Raw genomic sequence first — 26919 nt, forward strand, 5'->3', positions numbered from 1 at the left:
CCAGACGAGCTTCTTGCTGAAGCAGGCAAACACAAGGCAGGAGGAGCTGGGAACTTCAGCAGCCTTGGAGCTCCAAAGGGTGAGGACAGGAGGGAGAGGAGGGGGGAGAGGAGAGCCATGGGCTTGATTAAAGCCCTGGGTGGGCCAGTTGCAACCGACGGGTCATACGTTTGACACACCTGATTGAATACATTTGCATTGTGCCAAAGAAGCTTAGGGTACCTAAATGGAGGAAGAATTCATTACAGATGCAGTTTCGTATTATTGGTGTTCAGATGCCTGTATCTGTCTTCATCCAAATGGACAGGGAGAGAAGACGACTCATCTCCCTGCTGCTTATGCTGGTTTTCCCAGCTTGAGAGTTACAGAGTACTTGGCTCATTTTCCAGTCATGTTCACAAAGACAGATCCCACCCAAACAGTAACATTTTCAAGTCTGATGTAAAGTATCAGAATAACTGTTCTTTGAAAGCTCTAAGACAGTGACCCTGGAGGTTTGGTGTTTTTGTATTTCCAACAGGATATATCTGAGTAGTCCAAGGACTGATCCACAGTAGCAGTGTAGCTTTGAGATTATGAAGGCAAGGAAAGGTAGCCAGATATGAATCTGGGAAAGTGTTATAGGTTTTCTCATTACAGGAGAAAAATGCCCCTAGTCCTCTAAGATATGAGAATGTGAATGGAAGTAGGGACAGCTTGAAACTACCATAGAAACTGAAGTCAGCAAACAAGACTGGTTCAAGACCTTTTGCTGCCCACAAAGTGGCACTGCGGGGTTCTCCTCAGACCTAGCTGGTGACAGTGCCGAGTACAGGAGGCAATAAGCTATGCCTGCTACTTCCTTCCATGTTGCAGTCAGCTGGAAGCAAGCAGAGCTGCAGGAGAGTGTTGGCATCACTTTCTTATTACAATGCCTGAAGTGGCTGCTTGAGCAGAAAACCCTCTGTGAAAGGACAAAGAGTACATCTACAATATATTGGGACTTTTATACCACTTTAAATATACAGTGCTGGGAACTGTAGGTTGATAACAGTGCTGAGAATTCTCTTTTATATATATCTTTAGCCCCCTCCCCCCTGCATATAGCTGATTTCTCAGAGTTCTCCAGGGATGGGCAATGCAATGTTTATACACTCTTAAGGACATATAAGTGACATGACTGCAGTGATGAGGGAGTACCAGAGGAATTATTGACTGAAAAAGCAGGTAGGAGGCAACAGCAGCAGACATAAAAAGAGAGGTGACCAAGGCATAAATGGCAGTGAATGGAGAAAAGAATGATCAGAATTGTGAAATGATTAGGCCAGGAGTGACCAACGGTAGCTCGCCAGATGTTTTTTGCCTACAATTCCCATCAGCCCCAGCCAGCGTGTAGGCAAAAAAAAACATCTGAAGAGGTACCATTGGCCACTCCTGGATTAGGCTATGTTCTAGCAATAGCTTGATATGGAGTAGGTATAAATGAAAGAATTAAATGTAATATCAAAACTCGAGTACAAGAGAGGAAATAACATCTCTTGACAAATGTGCTGTGAAATAAGCTAAGCTTAGAGAATTTGCACTGATGCATCAAATATAAGAGGACCAGAGAAAGAACTGCAAATGGACTGTTATGGAGAGATCAACTTTCCCCTGTGCTGGGCCCCAAACCTCTTCAAGGAGGCACAATGCAAGGAGATCCTTGGTCGCAAAGAGGCATTTATAAATGCTTTATCAAATAATTCAAAATACAAGAACCCATTTATTTCTGGATACAGAAACTACAAGGCAGTTTTGTTATGTGGATCAAGTAAAATTTCCAATGTAACGGGATTTATTTTACCCCCTCCCCATTAATATATTTTTAAAATTAATGCTCTGTGTGCTGGAAAAAATTAACGGCTAGGAACATTTAAAACAAATCATTTATTTAAATCAAACTGTTATTTGTAACAGTTAACATAAGTTACACAGGATGGGTAAATGGAAACCAAACTTTTAAGCAGGCAAAATAGTTATCACACAATAGGTATCAGGGAAGAAGGGAGGAAAATCTTAAAACATTCAAATAAGGCCATAATTATTTAATAAAAACAACAATAAAACTCCCCAAAGACCACCATTTCCTTTTTCTTTCAGTGGGTCAAGTACTGCTAGAACTATATGTACCTTGCAAGGTACAGATTTTACTCAGATAGCTGGGGTGCAATCCACCAAGTTTTTCTCCTGTTTGGGTTCCATGGAAATTGCAGAGCTTGATGGATCATACCCTCTTTCCCTGTTTATTAACCATTAACAGTGTAGTAAGGCTCATTAGTACACACAGCTGCCCTTGAAACTTCAGTCTTAATCGCCTTCATAACTTAAAATTCACAAAGTGCACAGTAAAAGATATGCCAAAAAATTTAATCTGCTATTCTACCAACCAACAGCTGCCCATGCTTAATACTTAGTGGTCTACTGGAACAAATTATGCTCTTTCAAAGAGCCGTATCACTGTAAAACATTTAGTTTCAAAGATGTGCTAACGTTCTTGTGAACTGAAAAGTAGAAAAACATGGATTATATAAAGAAAATACAAAAACACTAGAAATGACCAAACATTTTCAAAGAACAAGCACCACAATGGACATCAGCATTCAGTTTTGTAGCATATATCTTGTCTACTCCAACCAATCAACTTCATCAAACTCAGAGTCATCTTCAGAATCACTATATTCCACAGCAATACGACGAGACAATATAGTGGCAACATCATTCTCAACACGCTCGTGTTTAGCTTCTTGTTCACGTTGCTCTTCAACTTTTCGTAACTGAATACCTAAAACATAAGGGAAAATAGTAGTAGTGTGCATGCTTTATGTATCACACATGCTGGCATAAATTCACTTGGTTTATTTTAGATCAGTATTAATGAATACTTTAAGGTCAAACTAGACATGACCACATCCCTGGGTGCAACTCATGGATATGCCGCCATTTTAAATCCTAATTGGATTAGGTATTTAAAAATGCCATGAGGACCTGCTGCATAGTGGGATGAGGTGTTCTTGCCCCCCCTGCCCTGTTCAGCTACACACTTGAAAAGAGATGTGTGGGAGTGGGGGAGATAAGACCTCATCCCACTGCACTGTAAGGCCAATCAGACTTAGATCCTGACAGCATTTTAAAATTGCCTCATTTGGCTTTAAAATGGTGATGGCATCCAATGGCTGGATCTGAGGATGATGTTACACACAACTGGCTCTTTGTTCCAAAAAGCTCAATTACTACTATGAACTTTTATAGTTCACTTGGTATAAGCAACTGTCCACTATAGCTTAGATTTTATATGTAGCATATACATATAAGGAAGGGGACCATATCATAAGGCTGAATCCAAATTCACCTATATCTAGTGGATCTGGACACCCTTACAGCATCCCATACTGTTCCCTAGTGCACCCTTTCATCTGAATCCACAAAAACAGCATTTTGGGGAGCACAGTGAACCGCAGCAAGAAGATGGAAAAAAGAAGAGCTACCCTACAAGCAGAAGCATTTTAAGATCCAACCTATGGAAAATGTATCTTTTGAGTTGAAGTCTAAAAATAACGGGTTCAATACATAAATTTACCCAGCTCATAATATTCAACTGTACTTTGAAGTACAGTTCCCCAGATAATAATTTTCTAATAAATTAATTAATATGAATGTTAGTTTTAAACTGTGTTTCTTTGGATGGAAAAAACCACAAAAATAGATTATATAAACTATTATATATAAACTATTTTATATATAAACTATATAAACTAAATGGAGGCAGTATTTTTATAAACATCCATCTATGCATTGCTACCATGCAGGAAAGATAATATGATTATTTAAAAGTTTTTAAAATAAATTAATTCACACACAAATAGAAGAAGAAGAAGATATTGGATTTATATCCTACCCTCCACTCCGAAGAGTCTCAGAGCGGCTCACAATCTCCTTTACCTCCCTCCCCCACAACAGACACCCTGTGAGGTGGGTGGGGCTGAGAGGGCTCTCACAGCAGCTGCCCTTTCAAGGACAACCTCTGCCAGAGCTATGGCTGACCCAAGGCCATTCCAGCAGCTGCAAGTGGAGGAGTGGGGAATCAAACCCGGTTCTCCCAGATAAGAGTCCGCACACTTAACCACTACACCAAACTGGGCACATGCAATGCAACGTGGGCACATGCAATGCAAAGACATTAGCAAACTCAGGACTGCTGCTACAAAGCAAGCCCCACCCCCCACGACCAAGTTGCTGTTTGCAATTGGCAAACCATTGGTGATTTGACACAAAGGGATTTCATCCATTACTAATTTTTAAGTCTTTTCCAGTGGATGCATATAGATTGATTTTGTTAAATGAAGAACATTGAATTATTTAGTTTTTCCTCATAAAAACAGTTTCTTTAAAGTGTGATAACTTTTGACATAAGTAGAAGTCAGCAGATAGCTGCTAATACTTCTGCTTACTGAAATAAGTATTCAAAGGCCTTTATTGTAACTGAAGATTTCTTTATATGAAAGATAAGAACTCCAATATGCATTTGGTAATATTTCTCATGAATAATTTTTCATGCAACCATCCTTCTGGCCTTTTCATTACCATTTATTAGAATCCTAGGTTCAACCATATAACAATGTATCATATGGGAGGGAAGTTAATGACTCGGCTACCAACCCTCTACTGTTAGTTTATTTTAAATTTTTTATGCTGCCTGTTACTCGATCAGGGACCGCAAGGCAGCAAACATAAGAAATGTTAAAACATTTAAACAATAATAATAAAAGAACTCATTTAAAAACACATAAACAACACTAGAAGGGGGAGCAGTAATCATTATTGGTGGTATGACAAATGAAAGTCTTCGCCTGCTAGCAAACAACAGGTAGGAGACAGATGAATCTCAGGGGAGGGAGTACCAGAATTTTGGTGCCATGACAGAGGGCACTGTCTAGCTTCAGATGGTGGAGTCAACCAAAGATGACTACAGTGTACAGGTAGGTTTATATAAATGGAAGCAGTCCTTCAGGTATATTGGTCTCAAGTTGTACAGAGCTTTAAACATCAATTATTTTCAGTAAGTAATGTCAAATGATTGACACAACATAATAAGTCATATTAGCTTGCACAACCCATGTTCAATGTGGCCAAATGCTATCTTCAATTTACTGAATAGTTAGACACTTTGCAGATTAGTAAAAGGAAAGCCTGGAGGCATCTACTTCATGTATGATAGGCTCATCATGACCTTCAATAGTGGTACTGAGTTTCTTAGTCACCTGAGCTCAATTTAAAGGAGATGTTTAAGAATATATACATAAAGCAGGGGTGGCCAACGGTAGCTCTCCAGATGTTTTTTGCCTGCAACTCCCATCAGCCCCAGCCAGTGGGCATGCTGGCTGGGGCTGATGGAAGTTGTAGGCAAAAAAACATCTGGAGAGCTACCATTGGTCACCCCTGATATACAGAATACATATATAATCTCACTGATACATAACCATACATCAAATTGTTTAGTCATGTGTAAGCTTCTCATTTTCAAAGAGTTATTTATGTTCTGAGCTCTACCAGTGGACAAGAAACTAAGATAGAAAGCAATCTATTTGGCAGTCTTTTATTTTACAGAATACTACTCAGTGAAATGTCAGAAATAACTTAGCCAGAAATAAAGATATTAAACCTGTTAAAAGAATATCTGCATCAAATGAATAAAACTCTAACCAATGCACAAATAACTGATACCTTTTCGTATTGCTTCCAGGAGGACACTTCTGGCATCACTGATGACAGGTAGTGTTGATGGGTGGCGTTTGGGCTCAGAAGCAGAAGTGACTTGGGACGGTGGGGATGGAGGCATTATTGGGACATGAGGGCCAGGGACAATGGTTGTGGGAGGGTGAGAGAGAGCTGTGACTGGTGATGAGGGTCGAATGCCAGGAGGCGGTAGTGGAGGTGGTGGCGGTGGTGGAGGAAGTCCTTGCATTTCACCTTGTGGAACTAGAATGGTTTCACACACTTGGGCAGCTCTAGTGACTGGAGGAGAGGGCTGTGCTAAAGGAGGTGCAATTGGAGGAGGAGCAGGGTGAAGAACTCCAGGAGCAATCTGGAGAGGGGCTGGAGGTGGCGGTACAGCTGGAGCTTGCAAAGCAGCTGTTGGAGGAGGTGGAGGTGGTGGCACTGGAGGGGGAGGAGTGGAAGTCATTGCAGATCTTAATGAAGAAGTAGACAAAGCAGATGGAAGGGGTGGAGGAGGTGGTGGTGGTGTAGGACTCACAAACACTGGTGTTCTGCCCGTAGCAGGTGACTGAGGGCGATTTTCAATCAAACCTGAAGAGGAGCTAAAATAAAAGATATTGCAAGGGGTTACAACCAGAAGGGTGAAGTTGAGCCAGTATTCATGTATAAATAATATTCATTTACATTTTTAGTATCGGTACTAGAATGTTAGTGCAAAAATAGACAGTAATGCTTCAGCCATTCTCCTGCAAGCTCTCACATTTCTAAACAAGCTGACAACTACATTGGTCTTATATAAACTTTCACCTTTTATAATTACACCGAAACAAGTTCTGTCATGTGACCAAGCCTTCACAGAGAGCTGAAAAGGAGCAACTCTGGAGATAAAACCATGCTGACAGTCCTTTTAAAACACAGAATAAGTAGACCTTTAGAAATGGGACACAAATGATCTCTAAATGTGATGAACAAATGTAGCTGGCAACGATGTGTTGGAATTTGCATCTTTTCCAACAAATGTTCTAGTATTTCCTGAAGTCCAGGATCATTAAAATGCTAATACAAATAATTCTGTAGGTCCAAGCAGGACATTTGTACTATTGTTTTCAAATAAAATCATTCCTGAAACACATACAGTCTTGAAGTTTGAAGTCAGAAAAGTAATATATCATAATCCCTGGTAAACATGCATTTGTGGGGCATTCCTGATGCAGGTATGTTCCTTATTTTTCTAAAACAAAGGCCCATGAGGAAAATCTTTCTGTGTGATTACAGCAAAAATCTCATGTATTGCTGATTTCAATGTTTCTTACCTGACACATGGTGGAATGGGTTTCACATCTCCACCTCCATGCATAGGTGGGGGTGGGGGTGGCTCGTGTGGTCTTACTAATACACGTTCCTCTGCCCTGTTCAGTAGTTCTGTCATCTGGCTGTATGGCAATGCAGAAAGGGAATAAGGTCCATCCATGTGTTCCACATATGCCTGAGGTCTGAAGCAAAACAAATCCCATATCAATGTTCAGGTCATGTTAATTAATTATATTTCTTTCTCTCATTTACTTTCATTCCTTACACATCCCAAAGAAATTAGCAAAAACATTGTGTTGCTCCAATATATACTAAGTAAGAGAAATAATTGTTTATAAAATGGTTGGTCGTATTTGGCATATCGTTTGCTAAACTTTGCTACCAGAAAAAACAACAATAAAGTAAATTATGACAGGTGCAACGTTTCTAATGCCAAATACAATGCAATGATGGTTCTGTGGCTCTGAAACAGCAATGGCAAAAGAACAACAAAGGAACAGATACTAAAGGGATCAAGAAAGAGCTGGTCAACAGAAGAGGAATTACAGATGCAGCAGGTGGTGTGGGAAGGTCCAGTGGGCCCATGTGAGGCATAGGCAGGTGAAGAGCAACCCATTTGGAAGTAGCAGAGGCTCACCCAAAAGAGCAGCCAGTGATAAGCACCAACAGGGAAGGACAAAAGGGTCTGGTGAAAGTGAAGCTTGGAAAGCCATACACTGAATCAGAGATGATGTGCGAAGTAAAACCAGTTGGTTATGAAGAGACACAGAATTGGGTTTGGCACATGGCTCTCTTAATATTGTCTGTAGGATAAGACAATTTTAAAAATGGCCTAAAACGGTGTTTTAAACCCAGAGAAAAACTTTAAATACTTCCCAGAAAGTGACTAATCATTACTTTTTTATAACTGTGATATGAAAGCAGGACCTTTAGGCTATGCCACATATATACAACGATCAGTTATGAAAAAAATTACAGAGCAAAAAAAGAGAAACACATTTGGAAACCTTGTCTCAAAATGTGACGCAGGGCCATTAGCAACTTCAATGTGCTTATGTAAGAGGCTCGCATCATCTTCAGCAAGTTCTGGACCTTGGGCTAGCTTCTGCCACTCTCTCCGTCTGTCATGGGGAGCCCGCGGCACTTTTTCCGGTTCATGAGGACGATCTAAATTCTTCTGCTAAAAAAGAACATAAAGACAAACTGACAAGTGAAACAGTTCTTTTCAGAAAACTAAAGTGAGGTCTGCCCTGCCACAAGACAAAAATCCTAAATTACAACACAAGTATTATTCGGAGTGCAGTGCAATGTTTATCAGTACAATTTTTATCACACACACGAATACAGGTTTACAGTATTCTCTAATTCTTATGCTAACTGGCCATATTGAAGAGAATGCCTTCTATAGAGGCCATAAGTAGCGGAGTCTAATCTTTTCAATTTCCTGCAAGGTAAGAAGTCCCAGGGATGTCTGGCTTGCGTGGGCTTTTTTGGACCTGGAGGGTCTGTTGCAGTTCTGCAAGGCCTGCAAAACAGAGCTCTTCTGCTGAGTCTTTAGTTGAGACGGTGGACACCGCTCTTTATTTGGCTTCCCCCTTCCACCGACACTTAGGATTGAGTGGCCTCTGGATTTGATTGACTGTGTCCATTGAGGCAGAGTTTTTAGATGGGTTTTTAGCGGGCTGTGTTGTTATTTTAATCTGTTTTATTGTATTTTAATTGTTCTTGTTTAATTTTGTTGTAACCCACGTTCAGTGAGAACGGTGGGATATAAATTGAATAAAATAAATAAAGAAGTCATACAGAGGGGCTGGGAAACTCTGGAGCACTGTTGCCAGTCAGGGTTTACAGTAAAAAGGTAAAGGTAGTCCCCTGTGCAAGCACCAGTCATTTCCGACTCTGGGGTGACGTTGCTTTCACAACGTTTTCACGGCAGACTTTTTACGGGGTGGTCTGCCATTGCCTTCCTCAGTCATCTACACTTCCCCCCCCAGTAAGCTGGATACTCATTTTACTGATCGTGGAAGGATGGAAGGCTGAGGCAACCTGGAGCCGGCTACCTGAACCCAGCTGCCACCGGGATCGAACTCAGGTCGTGAGCAGAGCTTAGGACTGCAGCACTGCAGCTTTACTACTCTGTGCCATGGGGCTCTTCAGGGTATATAGTAGTGGGTTAGTATAAAGCAGCTTCTTAAATCTAAGAAGTATTTTATTGTTTAAAAAGTTCCGTGACACAAAAGAGCTCTATTAAATTTACTCTGTTCTATCTTTTGGAATAAAAGAACATGTTTTAAGGCATAAATAACTCACAACCAAGAATTGTAATACCTTCTGCTTTCTTTTTTCTTTTCTTTTGTCTTCTGTGTCTTGCAACATCTTTTCTTTCCAAAGATCAAAGAAATACGAAGGATTGGTGTAAAACTTCAAGCCCTCTTTTCCATCATCTCTAAGGTTAAAATTTTTTTAAATAGGTGACTAAATACAAGTAGTATCTATCAACATTTTTTTGGTAAATAGTCATGGTTTTCTTGGAAAGTATACAGCAGCAAACATACTATAGGTCAGAGGTATCAAACTCATTTGTTACCAGGGCCAGATCTGACATAAATGTCACTTTGTTGGGCTAGGGCATGTGTGCAATAAAATGTAACATGAGGTACTGGAGATATAAACTTTATAAAGATGATTTCAGATGCTGAATGAGAATAGCAGGCATGATTAAGTGTGATATGCAGAGGGGTAGTAGACACAGAGATATCCACACTGGTAATGAGACAGGAAACCTAGGTCTCAATTTGGTACTGGAGGATTCAGTCCAGGAGGATGCAAAGAATGAATGGAAACAGGCCTGAACAAGTGAGCAGTGAGTCACAAAAGCATATACCTTACCACAAATTTTATTAGTCTTTAAGATGCTACTGGACTCTTTCTACTGCTATTAGAAACCACAACATTCAAAAATGGGTGGGGAAACATTTTAATCTTCCAGGACATTCGGTTGCTACCTCAAGAGTAGCAGTTCTCTTACAAAGGAATTTCAGAGGGAGATTAGAGTGACTGCTGAATTGCAACTGATAATGACGCTCAAGACGATGTATCCCCATGGACTGAATTTTGTCTCTCATTGCCAATGTCTGCCTATTGTCATTTGGTGTCTGGAATAATTTCACTCTCCAACTTTACTCTCCAAGATATAAGGACAAATGGACTCACATGCTAGCTATATCTAAAGAAGTAAGCAGTGACTCATGAAAGCTCATGCCCTGCCACAAATTTTGTTAGTTGCCAAGGGGCTGCTGGACTCTTGTTCCCCTCCACTAATAAAGAATGCAAACTGTGCTCTTAGGTTTCTTCCCCACCCCCATCTGTTAGAACTGGAAAGGGAGATCTCTCAAAGTGCTACAGGACTCTCTCCCCTCTCTGGCTCTTTCTCATTACCCTCCCCGAAGAAGTGTTCAGACAAAAATGTTATTAGTCTTCTTAAATAAATGTTGTTAGTCTTCTTAAAAGTGCTATGGGACTCTCTCTCTCTGGCTCTTTCCTTCCCCCTTCCTCCTGAGAGGGGAAGGAGCCCTCAGCCAATGGAAGGAATGGAGGCTTGGCTTTCCTTTTTCTCCTCTGCAAAGCAGGAAATAGGAGAGAATGGGCAAAAGTCAGCTCCAATGCTGGAAACAGGAAGGAGGAACAGGAAGTAGGAAGCAGCAGAGAGGCAATTGCTGGTGGGCCTGAATGGAACCTTCCAGGGGCCTGGATGCAAACTGTGGATCACATGTTTGGTACGCCTGCTGTAAGTCTTCCATCTCCAAAATAATGAAGGAAATTTCTTTCACAGCAAAGACTGTATTAGACAAAGAGGCTGCTGCAAATTCCCCACATGACAGAATAGCCATGGTAATCATTTATTGTACATAATTTAATATTGCCTTTTGATATAGGGACAAAAGATTCATATTTCAATTATTAAGAAAATGAATTACAATGTACAATAGAGCAACTCTCAGGAAAGCAAGTAAAAGCTAGAAGTTAATGATCAAGTCATGACAAAGCATATTGCAAAGTAGAGGAACTGGAAGAAATGTTTAAGCTGCTGTACAATCTTCTTATCTGTTTCCCCATGGCATAAATCCATTCAGAATACCACTCCACATGATGCCCACTGCATCCAAACTTTTTAAATGGACATCTTAGAAGAGGAACTTGAAGGACAGACAGGGTTATGAATGCTATCTGAGACAGAGCTATTGTTCTTTATTTCCTCTGAAATGTGACATTACACTTTCTTCCCAGAATGACTACAAAACACAATTACAGCCGAACACTGGCTGTTTCTACACTTGACAGAAGATCCCCTCCCAGTGCACATTTAAAATGTTCATCTACATTGCACACCACTGTCACTTCTGTCTTGCTTTGCAATATCTTAAGTCATCTACACTCATTTTCTTGAATTGGCACCGAAAGTGGTTTCACCCCAGAGTTGCTCCTCACTTTACAAGAGTACTTTTAAACTGAAGTTTTCTGCAGGCTGGTTCAATGCTCATAAAATCAGAATCAACCCTGAGTGTAGAAACAGCCAATAAGTACTACAGCTTGAAGGAGCTACAAGCCACAGAAGCCAAGGTGGGGCTATGATCATTTTGTGGCCATGGGAAAAAGTGCGGGGCTACTATTTGCCACTGTATATTGGCATAATGGTACATTAGTAACAGTAATATGACATTGCCATTGCTTCACTTAGCAGCCATACTAGGTACAAAAGACAGCTGCAGTGTAGGGGAAAATGTATTCTGTGAAAAGCTGCAGCACGAGAGATGGGAAACCAGAAGTCATGGTTGGAACGTAAAGATTTGTGTTCTCTGATTGTATGGCGTGTTGGCAAGAAAGACAGAAATAGGGCTGTTTGAATGACACCATCTATCATGAAATGACAGATTACAGCTGTGGTGAGGAAAATCCACTCTGCATAGTCTGCATTCTGCCTTGAGTCTCAGCAAGAAAGGTGGGAGGTAAATAAATACTCAAAGGTTCGTTAATAATCATGAATAAGATTTGCAAAATATAAAACACTTCATTTTTTTCACACTTACCTGTAAGGTGTAAGTATGTTGAGTGGAGGAGGCTGTTCACATGTATCATAAGTCTCTTGCAATGGAATTGGAAGAGTCTTACGGTCAAAGAGCTGCTGATCTTGAGTTGTGGAACTTCTGAAAGCTTTCCTCATTGTTATATCCTGTAATGAAACTGAAAGGAACAGTGACCGTTAAATGACCAGTGTCCTACAGATGTTGTTGGGGAGGAAAAAGAACTTTGGAAGATTCTTACGAACATGCACACCGGAAAATGCTCTCAGGATTTGAACATTGATACATAAATTTCAAATAATAGCAATGACCATTACTTCTGTTAACAAGAACAGTAAGCCTGAAGCCAATGGGCTTTAATTCCTGTTTTAAAAAGCGTGCTCTATAGCAGTTTCTATTGGGAATAGTCTCAGTTTTGCAAACTAGCCTTGACTGTCTAGTACAGTAATCGTATGCAATATTTTGTTCTATAATGGCACACAGTCTCTTTTAGGAATTCTGCTACACAATTCTCTACTTTAATGAGTAACGAAAAGATTTCTTTGTGCAGAGTACTCAACTGTGGAATGTCATCTGCTTATCGCAATTCAGGAAAAGTATCTTTCCCTAGTGGGAGCCTGGGACACTTTTTGTTCTATTATCAGAAAAATTTTTTACATGACTAGTGCATTTACAAGCTATTTTTGGATTGTTTTTACTGTATTTAGTATCTGTTTTGAGGATATCGCCCCCCTGAACACCTTCTTAACTTACAGTGCCATCCTATGCAGAGTTACTCCAGTCTAAGCAAATTTATTTCAGTGGTCTTAGAATGGAGTAACTCTGCATGGTATTGCATTGCAGATGCTCAAAAACATTCTTGAAGATTCTGTAATACCAGCCACAGAAGAGACTGAAATAATATAGTGGATAACAGCATTTGTCTACTACAATATAATATTGCCTATCTTTATTTATTTTTTAAAAAATTTCGGTTTATTATCATAACATTGACACACACCACAAACAGAAAAACAAAACACACACTATATGCAATATACACTGAAGCATAAGGATCAAATTCAGTTACATACATCATATTCCATCCTTATCTATTTCAAGGACTTACATTTCTAAACCACATTTATTAATATTCTCTTTCCTTTATCATATCATAGTATTTGACTCAATATCTATTTCCTACATTAATTTACAACCTTCAACAACTCATATAATGGCTTCCAAGTTTCTTTACATTCTTGTATATTGCCCTCTTTCAACTTTACTGTTAAAAAATCCATTTTGGCAGCCTCATACAATTTTTGAAGGAATTCCTCTCTTTTTGGTATCTGCTGGGTTTTCCAATATCTAGCATACACTAACCTCGCTGCAGTTACAGCATGTAATAGAAATCTATTAGTTAATTTAGACAAGGAATTTGGACACATGTTCAACAAATACAGTTCAGGTAAGTACTGAATATTCATTTTTAGAATTTTTTGAATCCAGCTGTTAATCTGTCCCCAGTATTTCCTGGCCTTATCACACTGCAACTAAATATGGTAAAATGTACCCTTTACCCTTTTACACTTCCAACACTTATTGGTAGTATTTGGAAACATCTTGGACAACTCCTCTGGTGTAATATACCATCGATATGCCATTTTACAAAGATTTTCCTTAAATATGGATGATATTGTTAATTTTAATAATAATAATAATAACATTTAATTTATATCCTGCCCTCCTTGCCAAAGCAGGCTCAGGGCGGCTTACAATATAATATAAAATACAAAGATTACATAATAAAACAACAATCTACAACACTGTACAATTTCCTTTAAATTCCCTTAAAACCATATAACTAAAACCAACAATTTCCTGCGATCGTACTTGGTGCTACATTTTCAAAAATTCTGATCTTACTCATTTACAGATTTTTGTAACGACGGTGCAGCAGAATCCACATCAAGAAAAGGCCAGCTGAAAGAGGGTAGTCTTGCAGGCCCTTGGAACTGAGCAAGACTCCGCAGGGCCCGCACCTCCTCTGGTAATTGATTCCACCAGTGGGGAGCCATGACTGAGAAGGCCCTTTCTCTTGTCGTTTTCAGTTTAGCCTCCTTCAGCCCAGGGATTATCAGTAGATTTTGTGAACCTGATCTCAGCACCCTCTGGGGTACATTTGGGGAGAGACGGTCCCTAAGGTAGACAGGTCCTTGGTCATATAGGGCTTTAAAGGTAATGACCAGCACCTTGTAATGGATTTGGTACACAATTGGCAGCCAGTGCAGCTCCCGTAGCCTCGGCTGTATGTGCTCCCACTTAGGGAGCCCTAATAACAGCATGGCTGCCGCGTTCTACACCAGCTGTAGTTTCCAGGTTCGGCACAAGGGCAGTCCCTTGTAGAGGGCATTACAGTAGTCCAACCTCGAGGTGACCGTTGCATGGATCACTGTTGCCAGATCGTCATGCTCCAGGAAGGGAGCCAACTGCTTCGCCCGCCTAAGATGAAAGAAGGCGGATTTGGCAGTGGCTGCTATCTGGGCCTCCATTGACGAAGAAGGCTCCAGTAGCATTCCCAAGCTCTTAACCTATCAAAAACTGGTAGGGGGATTTCTCCTCCCAGACTGCCACGACTCAGGCAAAGGACCTCTGTCTTCGCTAGATTCAACTTCAGACTACTCAGCCTGAGCCATCCTGCCACAGCCTGTAACACCAGGCCCAGATTTTCTGGGACACAGCCAGGCTGGCCGTCCATCAGTAGATAGAGCTGGGTGTCATCGGCAAATTGATGACAACCCAGCCCATACCCCCGGGCAATCTAGGCAAGGGGACGCATGTAGATGTTAAACAACATCAGGGAGAGGACTGCTCTCTGTGGCACCCCACAATTAAGTGGATGCCTCTGGGACAGTTCTCCCCCAATCACCACCCTTTGTCCCTGACTGTCAAGGAAAGAGGAAAGCCATTGCAACGGCAACCCCTGAATCCCCGCATCAGCGAGGCGGCGGGTCAGTAACTGATGGTCGACCATATCAAACGCTGCCGATAGGTCTAACAACATCAGCACCGCCACGCCGCCTTGATCCAGATGTCACTGGAGATCATCCACCAGGGCGACCAGCACTGTCTCCATCCCATGGTCCGGACGAAAACCAGACTTGTGGGGATCTAGCACAGAAGCGTCATCCAGAAAACTCTGCAGCTGTAATGCTACTGCCCTCTCGATAATTTTGCCCAAAAAGGGAAAATTTGAGACCAGCCAATTTGGCCGGATCCAATGTCACCTTTTTCAATAGAGGGCGGTCCACAGCCTCTTTGAGAGGTGCTGGAAAACGCCCCTCTGAGAGGGATCTATTTATGATGTGCCGTACAGGACACCTAACCTTCCTCTGGCAAGCTTTAATTAGCCAGGAGGGGCATGGGTCCAGATCACAGGTTGTTGGGCGTACAGTGGAGAGGATTCTGAAAAATTTCCTCCAGGCTAAGCATGTCGAACCAGTCCAGAAATGGTCCAGAAGACAGGCACGGGGCCTCGAGTTCACGTACTGTTTCCAATGTGGTGGGGAGGTCACGGCAGAGCGATGAGATCTTATCTGCCAAGAATTCCGCAAAAGCCTCACAGCAGATTTCCAATTCCCTAGCGTTTGGTCTGCCTTGCGGCAGTATTGTAAGATTCTGAATCGTCCTAAATAATTGTGCTGGGCACGAACTTACAGACGCAATCTCGGTCGCAAAGTAAATCTTTGCGGCTTTGACTGCCATCTCACAGGATCTCATAGACTCTCTATTATGATGTTCTAGTTGCTTCATCTTGAGCCCACCGCCATTGCCTCTCTAGCCGTCTGCACCCCCATTTCAGCTGCCGTAATTCTGGGGTATACCATGGCGCCAGCCTAACACAAGGGCGCAGAGGGCACCGAGGGGCGATCTCATCAATGGCTCTGGAGAGCTGACCATGTCACAACTCCACCAGGCCATCAAAAGAATCGCCAGGGGACCAGGGATCCCGTAGAGCCATTTGGAACTGCTCAGGGTCCATCAGGCTCCGCGGGCGAGCCAAAATAGGCTTGCCGCCTAAGCGGGCTTGGGGTGGAACATCCACTCGAGCCTTAAGGGCAAGGTGGTCTGACCATGGCACTGCCTCAGCGGTAATATCGTCTACCGAAATCCTGACCGCAAAGACCAAATCTAATATGTGCCCTGCCTGGTGAGTGGGTGTTGTAAGAAATTGACAGAGCCCCAGTGTCACCATGGATGACACTAGGTCCATCACCCAACTGGAGGCTGTGTCATCAGCATGGACATTGAAGTCACCCAGGATCATAAGCCTGGGGTACTCCAATGCCCAGCCTGCTACGGCCTCCATCAGGGACGGCAAGGCACTGGCTGGTGCGTTAGGCGAATGGTACACCAGCCTTATCGCCAACCCCTCCCCAACATCCCACGCCAAACCGGCACATTCAATACCATTGATCTCTGGGGCCGGGATCCCTCTTGAATACATAGCGCCACCCCTCCTCCCTGCCTGCTAGTCCGTGATTGGTGAAAGACTGAGTATCCTGGGGAGAGCCATTTGGGAAAGAGCCACTGTCTCTCCCTCTCGCACCCAGGTCTCAGTCACGCAAGCCAGGTCCATGTCCTGTTCAAGCAAAAACTTGGAGGACTGAGGTCTTATTATGTATGGACCTGACATTGCATAACACCAGTGATGGAGGCGAGTAATTTAACCTGGCCCCACTGCCTGCCACCGTTAGGATGGGACACAGATTGGAAGGGGGCCGAGCACCACCATGTCTCAGCACTGCCGAGCCACCTCTGTCCGGGTGCCTTTGGAGGTCATCTGTGAGGGCAAACCAGAACCGTCTCTGTCCTGTGACATGGACGAAAACTGGATTGATGTGGGTTAAGTATGGAAGCATCATCCAGAAAACTCTGAAGCTGCACTGCCACAGCCCTTTCAATAATCTTGTCTAAAAACGGCAAGTTAGACACCGGCCCGTAATCTGCCAATGGTGGAGGGAAAGAATTTAACCCTTTCCCAAGTGTAAATCCACTCCCTGGAGGTGCTATTTGCCTAGCAGAGAAAGCATATTTTCTTCCAGGGCCATGGCACCTTCATGGGGTCCATTTAAAGTGGAGAAAATTTGGGTGAGGGAGGAAGCAGTATTAAACCCCTTCCACCTGGTGTTCCAGCCATCCTCCAAACTAGGCTTCTATTTATTTAATAGAGAAATCAAATCATGATAATAACCTCATCTAATCTGGCCCTGGATCTTACTGTATCATCTTTAAGACAAAACTTCTCAGCAAGTAACATCCCACAGGTCTTGCATATTCCAGAATGTCTTGTTAACTGCCCAGATGTCTTACTCTGCTTTTCTGCCAACATGAGACAGAACCAACAGCCTGAGAGAGCTGCTACCAATCTGAATACGCAGTGCTAGATGGACCCATTTGTCTGACAGCATAATGCAGCTTTATATTCATTTCTGAATTTCTCAGCTTCCCCCTAAACAGATGCTTCTTGCAATCACAGAGGCAGAGAAAGCTGCAAACCTATTAAAGAAACAAGGACCTGATAATAATACATGCATCAGATTTTCAGGGTACACTGCTGTAATTCTCTCACATCATTTTTAGTAAGCTGAATCAGGACTTCCAATATTAAGGGCAAGGAAACCTCATAGTTTAATCTCTAGAGAAATGGAACTTGCCCACCACCACAACTGCATAAATTAACTTGATATGTTGATTAGCTGCAGCCTTGCAGTTGGTGATCATGCATTTCCAGAGTGGTCCTTGGTGCTTTCTGCATATGTGATAGGAGTGTTTCTATCCATGGCTGAGATCCAAGGGCAAGCAGAAGCAAATGTTGTTTTTTGTGTTATGAATATTTGTAGTTTGGTTGAATGCACATATTAAATGCACGAACTGGCTTGTTAAGGGTAGCCTGAGCAATACTGAACTGTATCTTTAAAAATTCTTTTGTACCTACCTACACAACTGCATGTTTTTAAAATTATTTTGTCAAATCATAATAAAATATTATTTTATTTTAAATGTGTGATTTTAAGCCTGATGTTAAGAGAAAAGTGAACAAAACCATTAATGTGAAATTCTGTAGTGTCAAGCTATGAGCTGGTAGAAAAATAGGCAGCTATAGAATGAACAGGTGCCAATTTGAAACAAGACTCACACATTATGTCATCATAAAAATAAGGACTTTGGGCATTGGAAAAAAAACGCAACTAAATTCAGTTCAGTAGGGTTCACTATTATGTTTGACCACTAATTCAATAGCTTCAGATCTGCTGTTAAAAGCCATTTCTCTTCAGTATAAAGCCGAGTAACAAATTTCTTTTGCAGGTTTGACAGAAGCACACATTATAGTGCATTCTACCTAACTTCATGGGAAGACACAAACAGGTTGCTTACCTGTAACCGATGATCTTCGAGTGGTCAACTGTGTAGTCACACACATGGGTTTTCCACCTGGAAACAAACCCGACCTCGGAGAATTCAAAGCTATCCTCAGGCATTTTATTTTGGCGCGCTTTCCCTCTCGATCTGGGGAGCAGGCATCCACTGTGCATGCCTGGAACGAGGGGAAGGCGCTCCACCCACCCAGTTTCTTCTAGCTGCTGTATAGAGAAAATTTTTATTTAGAAGGAGAGTAAACCAGCAGTGGGGAAGGCTGGGCGGGTGTGTGTGACTGCACAGATGACCACTCGAAGATCATCAGTTACAGGTAAGCAACCTGTTTATCTTCATCGTGGTCTCTGTGCAGTCCCACACATGGGTGACTGGTAAGCTGGAGCGCATGGTAGGTGGGTGCTGGTTCAAGGAAGAAAGAACACATATTAAACATGCATGTAAAATGACATGAAATACTGTACTTACAGGGCATCGATCTGAAGGTGTCAGTCAAAAATGGAACAAAGTACAGCCTGCCCAAAGGAAACGTCATGACGTGCACGAACGTCTAGGGCGTAGTGCATGGCAAACGTAGATGGAGAGGACCAGACAGCAGTGGCACAGATGTCCTCCACTGGTACGCCTCTGCAGAAAGCTGATGATATGGAAACAGCTCGAGTAGAATGAGCTTGCAAGTTTTCAGGTAAGGGTTGTTTAGCCAGCTGGTAACATAAGGCAATTGCAGACACAACCCATTTTGAAAATCTCTGAGTTGAGATTTTGTACCCTTGTTTATGTGTCCCATAGGCTACAAAAAGTCTAGAGTCCTTATGGAAGGAGCGTGTCCTATCAATATAGAACGTGAGGGCTCTACATACATCGAGATTATGTAGAGTCTTTTGTCCAGCATCGCTAGGGTTCTGAAAGAAGGAAGGAAGTGTAGTGGACTTCCCTAGATGGTAAAGGGAAACCACCAAGAGGAAAGCAGGATCCGAACGTAGCACTACTCTGTCATGGTGAAAAACAAAAACATTTGTGTCCTGAAGACACAAATGTCACTGGCTCTCCTGCCAGATGTAAGTGCCACCTGTAACGCTGTCTTCCATAACAAGAGATGCAGTGGAATGGATGCCATCGGTTCACAGGAAGGTTGCATCAGTTGACTCAGGACTAGAGACAGGCTCCATGTTGGTTGTAGTTGACGAATTAGAGGTCGAAGATGTAAAATGCCTTTAGGAAGGCTTTTGTTGCGAAATGACAGTGCGTCCATCAATGTGTGAGTGAAGACCTGAAATAGAAGCCAAGTGAACTTTCAAGGAGTAGCAGCCCAGACCAGAGTCCAATAGAGACAGAGTGTATGACAGGATTTGGGCTACAGAAGATGATTCAGGAAGGAAGTCGTGTTGCACAGCGCATACTGAAAAACACTTCCACTTTTGGGAATGGGATCTCCTAGTGGACGGTTTTCTGGAGTAGGACCCATCGGACTTCGGGGGAAAATTCTAGAAATTGATTATCCAGTTTCAGTTTCAGTTTATTTCAATTTATATCCTGCCCTTCCCGCCGAAGTGGCTCAGGGCGGCTCACAACATATAACATCTAACGTAAAATTTGGCTTTAAAATACATCAATTTACAACAATGGCTTTAAAAATACATCAATTTAGACAATTTAAAACAGTGAAATAATAAAACATATAGAACAAGTGATCTGCCAAAATGATACACTACAACCTTCCATAAAGTTTCCAATGTCAGTTAGTTATAAGCCAGGCAGAAGAGGGCTATCTTGCAGGCCCTGTGGAACTGCCCAAGGTCCTGCAGGGCCCTAACCTCTTCCGGCAGCTGGTTCCACCAGCAAGGCACCATTACCGAAAAGGCCCTGTCCCTGGTGGATTTCAGACAGGCCTCCTTTGGCCCGGGGGATTACAAGCAGGTTTTGAGAACCCGATCTCAGTACTCTCTGGGGAACATGTGGGGAGAGGCCATCAGGGAGTGATGAGGATACAATTGGTCCGATCCAGTTGGAATTTCTGTAGAATTCTGGTTATTAATGGAATCGGAGGAAATAAGTAATGGAGTGGTCCCGACCACGAATGGAGAAAAGCATCTCCTGGAGATTGCGGGGACGGAGGGCCCCAAGTGTAAAAGCATGGACATTGTGCGTTGGTCGGAGAGGCAAAAACATCTATGGCCGGAACCCCGAAAGTCCTGAAGACTACTTGAAGGTAGGTGTGGTTGAGGGCCCATTCATGATCGTTCACAAGATGTTGGTTTAGCGTGTCTGCTTGAACATTCTGGATTCCTGGCAGGTGTACAGCTGTCAGGAATATGTTGTGGAAAATGCTCCAATTCCAGAGGGATAAGGCCCGTTTGCAAAGGCGGATGGACGCAGTGCCCCTTTGTCGGCTGACATAAAATACAGTGGCCACGTTGTCTGAGGTGACCTGGACATGCAGACCGTGAAGAGACGGTAGGAAAGACTTGAGTGCTCGGTGGTCTGCCAAGAGTTCTAGACAGTTGATGTGTAGAGACTTCTCGCAGTCTGTTCACTGCCCCTGCACCATTAAAGATCCAAAGTGAACTCCCCAACCCCACTTTGAAGCATCAGTCGTGACAATGACTGACGGAGGTGTCCATATGAAAGGCGTTCCCGTCAGAAGATGATGTTCTATCCTCCACCACTGGAGGGAGATGGGAATGTGGTGCGGAATGGTGAGCAAAGTCAACTGGTGTTGTCGATGTGGGTGGAAAGTCCTCACAAACCATAGTTGCAGGGGTCTCATGCGAAGTCTCGCAAAACACAAGACAAGAGGTCGTAGCGGCCATGAGTCCAAGCATGCACTGAAAGATGAACGCTGTTTGGGTAGGGTGCGATATGATCATAGAGGCCAGAGACTGGATGCAGCAGGCTCTGTCTATGGAAAGGTAGGCCTTGTGGGATATCGTGGACAGCTGTGTGCCTATGAATTGAATGTCCTGTGTTGGTGTCAGATTGGACTTTGTCAAGTTGACTTGAAGGCTCAATGAAGACAGAAGAAGCAAAGCAGTAGAGATGTCTTTTAGGAGTTGCTCTCTGGATTGGGCCACAGTGAGACATGTACGGATATATGGAGATTTTCTGCTGGCGAAGCGCTGCTCCCGCCATCGCTATGCACTTTGTGAAAACTCTCGGTGCAGTGGAGAGACCGAAGGGAAAGGAGCGAAACTGGTAGTGTTGATCCCCGATGACAAATCTCAGGAATTTTCTGTGGTGATGGTTGATGGTGAGGTGGAAGTAGGTGTCTTGAAGGTCTGTCGACGTAATCAAAGGTTTTTTTTGGATCAACGGAAGGATAGACTGCAGGGTAATCATGCGGAATTTTTTGTACTGTACATGACAATTGAGTTTGCAGAGGTCCAGGATTGGACGTTGCCCTCCATCTCTCTTTGGTACCAGGAGGTATCGGGAATAGAACCCGGTTCAATGGAACTCAGGTGGAACTGATTCTATGGCTGCCTTGTCCAACAGGGCGCAGATCTCCGATTGAAGTGGGAGAGATGGTGGGGTACAAACGAATCGATGGAGCTTCAGTGGAGAATTGAATTCTATGGTGTAGCCCCTGCAGATTATCACTAGGACCCATGAGTATGATGTGATGGATTCCCATATGGGGTAGAATGTGAGGAGTCTCATGAAATTGGTCGTGTCTTGTGGAGGTGGGTGAGGAGGAACTATAAGGGAGTCAAAGAGATTGCTTTGAAACGGGGGTCATCTTTTTCATGGGCTGTGAACGAGGACGCTAATGGAAAGGTTGCTTAGCTGGTGGAGCTTTGCGTTTCCATTAATCGGTCTGTTTCGGTGAACGGGGATGTTTGTAGTAGGATGGTTTCCAAACTCTTTGTCGGTTAGGCTGATGAGTCTGCTGTTGATTGACTCCCAATCTCCTAGCCCTTTTTCTGCTGTCATCAATAGTAGTCAGTATATCATCAGTAGTGGCATTGAAGAGGCCCTGACCATCAAACGGTAGATCTTCGATCTTGAATTTGATGTCTGGTTGCAGTGAAATGGACCAAAACCAAGCATGGTGGCGTAGAGCGATGGATGTGGCCAGGGTCCTGGAAGTACAAGCAATGGCATGACGAACCATGTTAATCTATTGTTTGCTAACATGGAGATTTCCTGCAATAGTTGATTGGCCTGCTTCTGCGCAGCATCAGGTAGCGAAGGCACTAGCATGGTCAGTTGTGAGGTTAAACTGAAAGTATAAAATATGCTAAATAATTATGAATTTTGGAGGTAGCTGTAGTGAGGGAGCAAATCTTTCTTCCCAATGTGTCAAGCTTTTCCCCCTTCCTTCTCAGGTGGAACCGGGTGCCTGGTCTGTTTGGATTTTGACGAGGAGTGTATAATCATCAAGTTGGGTGCAGGATGACTGAATAGGAACTTAAGAGTCCGGAGCGTGGATCTTGTACAATGATTCAACTCATTTAGAAGTTGGAGGAACCTAGGCAGGTTTATCCCAAGCCTCTCTGAGACCTTCAAGATGGACAGCGAGCATTGGGAGGAAGGAACCAGCTGGTAAGTCTGCGTGGACTAAGTCATGGACCACATCCGACACTCTAGGGAGATCAGTAGTGAGTTTGATGTTTAGGGTATTAGCCATGTTGGTTATCAGGTCTAAGTAGGCCTTGGAACCCTCAGAAGGCGAAAGATTGGCTGATTTGTTAATGCCAGAATTTGGAGAGACGGGGACAGACCCTGCGGACTGAGAAGAGTCAGAGCGTTTGGAGTCAGAGTCATCCAGAGCGTCCATAGGTGTGGTTGGACAGTCGTCTAAAGGCTGGGGTACATCCTTATCTGGTAGGATAGGTTGGCCAGGCTGTTTCAGCTGTTGTTGCTTAGATGGGGCTGGTTGGGCTGCCGAAGTTGAGGCTGTCAGTGACAGTCTCCTTGAATCCTGAGTGTAGCGCCGGTGTCTACACAGGGATAAGTCCTCATGGTACCAAGAGTGGTATATTTCCTCATGGTACCGATAGGTTGTAATAGTATCGATCCGTGTGTTGGCTTGGAGATCGCAGAAAGGTCTGGATTTGAGTAGAAAAATCTCTGTGTGTTGGTGACCGACGCAACGGGGACCGAGAACGATGTCAATCGTAAGCCCGGGTTGATTCTCAGTAAAGTGGAGAGACAGCTGAATCCTTAAAGGTACGTGGCGCAAATACCTCACGAAAGGAATGAAATACAAGGAAGTTAGTCCGCTGTGTTCGAGGTTGAAAGGGTGGTGGATCCATCGACTCAGCGGCAAGGATCTCATCAGGCAGGGATCCATAGATAGAGGGTGATCGTGATGGGATGCAAATGATGTCGGATCGCAGAGGCGCATCAGTAATGACATCGACGGGAGAACTTCCGGAATATGGCGTGGTGACACACAGAGCATTGCCGAGCTCCGGCGTGCACTGTGCATTTGAGTGCTCCAGAGAGGTCCTTCTCTACAGAGGATCTCTTAAGAAGCGCCTGAAAGGCGCCTCGAAGCTTAGGGGAGCTGGTTGAGGGTTTAGGGGGGAAGCGGAGGCGACCCTTCTACCTTCTACCTTTCCCTTGCCTGGAGCCCTCCAACGCTTCGGCACCTTAACCAGGCCTCCGGAGCAGGAGCCAGCGGGGCAACAGAAACTCAAGCGCTGGCCCAAACTGGAACTGAAGCGCAAGAAAAGCTAAACTTAAAAGGGAAAATGGAATAATTCGACCTACCAGAATACCGACGCGACTGGGAGCTGAGAGCCGCGAGAGACAGGCAAGCGACGGCGCGCGGCGCAGTACGGAGCGACAAAGAAGACGACCGGAAAGCAGCTTGCCTGGGCAGGATCGATTAGCTGCGGCAGCGGCTGGACAGCGCAGGAGGAGCGGACTGCAAGGTACTCAAGTCCCAGGCATCTGAGGCCCCGGGGATTGGTTGGCGACGGCGGCCGTGGTGGGGAGCAGAAAGAGACAGCGGGGCGAGCGAAGAGACGAGATAGAGTCAAATCAAGTCGTGTGGGTGGTGATGATGGCGATGATGGTGATGATGAGAAGACAGCAATAAGGGTGCTGGACGGTTGGAAGGGAGAAGTCGGGGCGAGTCTGGCTGACGCCCGGTGGAGAGGGAAGCAGACTGAATGGAAATGGCGGCGAGTGAGTGAGTGCTAAGAAATAAAAGACTTGTGACAGGGAAGCGATTTGAAAGCGGCTGAAGAGTTGTTGAATAGAACTGGCAGATTGATAGAAAGAGAAGAGAAGGGGAAAGGGAAAGGGAACGAAAGCAGGAAGAAAGAAGAGAAAGAAGAAGAGAAAAGAAGAAATAGAAGGGAGAGAAGAGGGGACTACGGTGGAATGCGGAAGGGAAGTGAGGAAAGGAATGGAATGGTGATGTTAATAAGGATTGAAAGGCTGAAAGAGTGAGTAGTTAAACCTGAAAGTTAAACCGCGGCCTCCCTCTTTTACTTTGGATTACAAACTTGAGACTTGGGAAGCGCAGAACTAAGTCAAGAAAGAGAGAGAGAGAGACGGTTTTTAGCAGTGGACCCTGCGGCTGTCTCTCTCTTGAAGAAAGGGCTATTTAAGCGGCACAAGAGACAGAGATTAGCGAACATATATTGAGTCTTCACTGGAATGGATTATAAACTGTTCAATAAGAGGAGATAAAAGGGGGGGAAAAGAAGAAAGAAGAAAGGAAGTAGAAGAAAGAAGACAGAAGATAGAAGAAGGAAGAAAAGGAAGTTAAATCAGCTGAATTTGAGCTTAAAACTGGTGTTTGATACTAATGTGTGGTTGGTATTGAAAATAATGAATAGATGAATTTTGGGCAAGCTTAATGAGAGTAAATGAATTGTTGAAATGATGGGAGGATGAAATATTAATGTGATGAAATATTGATGTATTGACTGCTATTGAATTAACGTTGCTGGGTTAATGTAGAACTGATTGATTGATTCTTTGATTTTTTGATTGGATGTTCTATTGATACCCTAGAGATCTCAGAGAATATTAGGTATAAAAGATAAATCCTTTAAAACTTTAAAGAAACAGTATTTAAAGTTGAAATATAGACCTTGACATCAGTGTGCACTAACAAGGCTTGATAGTATAATTGATACTGTGAATCAACTGGGTGAGACAGTGATCAGTGATATAAAGAGAAGCAATATAGGAAATCTTAGGGGCCTAACTTGGAGGCCTAATTTATATTGAAGCAGCAACAAAAGTTGTCAAAGTATGGGAGATAAAGAGAGAAAAGAGAGACAGATGGAGGCCAAAATCAAAAAACTAGGCCAGGGCACCCCACCGGGAGGTTCAAAACCCATACCACCAATTGAAAACCAGGATGCTATAGAAAAATTGCAGGCGATAATGGTGGCAGGTTTTAAGCAAAACCAGGAAGCTCTGGCAGAGATGAAAATGGAATTAATGGGAGAGATTAAAAAAACAAATGATAAAATGCAAGATTTCCAAAAACAACTTTTGGCAAACACGCAGCAAGTGCATGGCCTAGTAGCAAAAGTGGAAAGACTAGAAGACCAGAATAAAGCCACTATAGCGACGGTACGAGAAAACAAAACTGACTTGGCAGAAATGGAGGAAAAAGTGGCAAGGCTGGAAATGGAAAAAGCGGCCTATGTATTACGGTTCCAGAATGTCCCTGAAGCAAGGGGAGAGAATCTAGAGAGCAAAATCTTGGAAATATTAAACACAAAGGAGGAGAAATTGCTGGAGAGAGAAAAGAATGAAATTGACTGGGTTAAGAGAATATCCTCCTCCTATTCTAAAAGACATAACCTTCCAAGAGAAATTTTAGTAAAATTTACCAGAGTTTCGACCTGTGAGAAGATTCAAAAGAAAGTAAGAGAAGAAGGTCTGGTCTGGGAAGGTAACACCATTAAAGTATTGAAAGATGTACCCTGGACAATTCGTCAGAAAAGGCTAGGATATAAGAGACTGACCAATTGGTTATCAAAAAATTCAATACAGTTTAAGTGGCTAGTTCCAGAGGGAATTTTTTTCACTTTCCAGGCTAAAAGATATAATATAACAACGATAGAAAAAATGGAGGACTTCTGGGATAGTTTTGTAGCATCAAGTAACCAGGGCTCAGACACAGGAGAAGATCGAGAGGAGGAAACAGACCGACCTGGAAAAGACGAAGAAACTACCCCAAAACATAAAAGAGAAGGAGTTAAAACAAGACAACACACTAAAAGAGACCAAAGAACCACAGAAGATAGTAGAACGCTGATAGGATGAATAACAGAGCAGGATTGCAGATTATCTCAGTGAACGTAAACGGCTTAAATGAGCCCAAGAAGAGAAGGAAGACTTTTCTACAACTCCAAAAAGTTAAAGCGCAAATAATCTGCCTCCAAGAAACGCATATAAAGAAGAA

General features: G+C 43.1%; 1 protein-coding gene across 6 annotated transcripts in view; it reads right to left on the minus strand.

The window, feature by feature from the left end:
• Positions 1-1886: 1886 nt before the first annotated feature.
• The window catches only part of WASF1 (WASP family member 1), a 127154-nt gene continuing 102121 nt past the window's right edge, over positions 1887-26919 (minus strand). For 2 of the 6 annotated variants that reach the window (XM_060238095.1, XM_060238103.1), the window contains 6 exons: positions 12132-12285; positions 9373-9490; positions 8052-8224; positions 7047-7226; positions 5740-6335; positions 1887-2800 (listed from right to left, as the gene is read on the minus strand). In XM_060238095.1, the coding sequence (XP_060094078.1) occupies positions 2643-2800; positions 5740-6335; positions 7047-7226; positions 8052-8224; positions 9373-9490; positions 12132-12285 (1379 nt within the window). In that variant the 3' untranslated portion in view covers positions 1887-2642. Of the gene's footprint in view, positions 2801-5739; positions 6336-7046; positions 7227-8051; positions 8225-9354; positions 9491-12131; positions 12286-26919 lie in introns of all 6 variants that reach the window. The other 4 variants (XM_060238066.1, XM_060238077.1, XM_060238113.1 and 1 more) reach the window with 3 other exon arrangements.

This window comes from Heteronotia binoei, chromosome 1, assembly GCF_032191835.1.
Source record: "Heteronotia binoei isolate CCM8104 ecotype False Entrance Well chromosome 1, APGP_CSIRO_Hbin_v1, whole genome shotgun sequence".
NCBI lineage: Eukaryota > Metazoa > Chordata > Lepidosauria > Squamata > Gekkonidae > Heteronotia > Heteronotia binoei.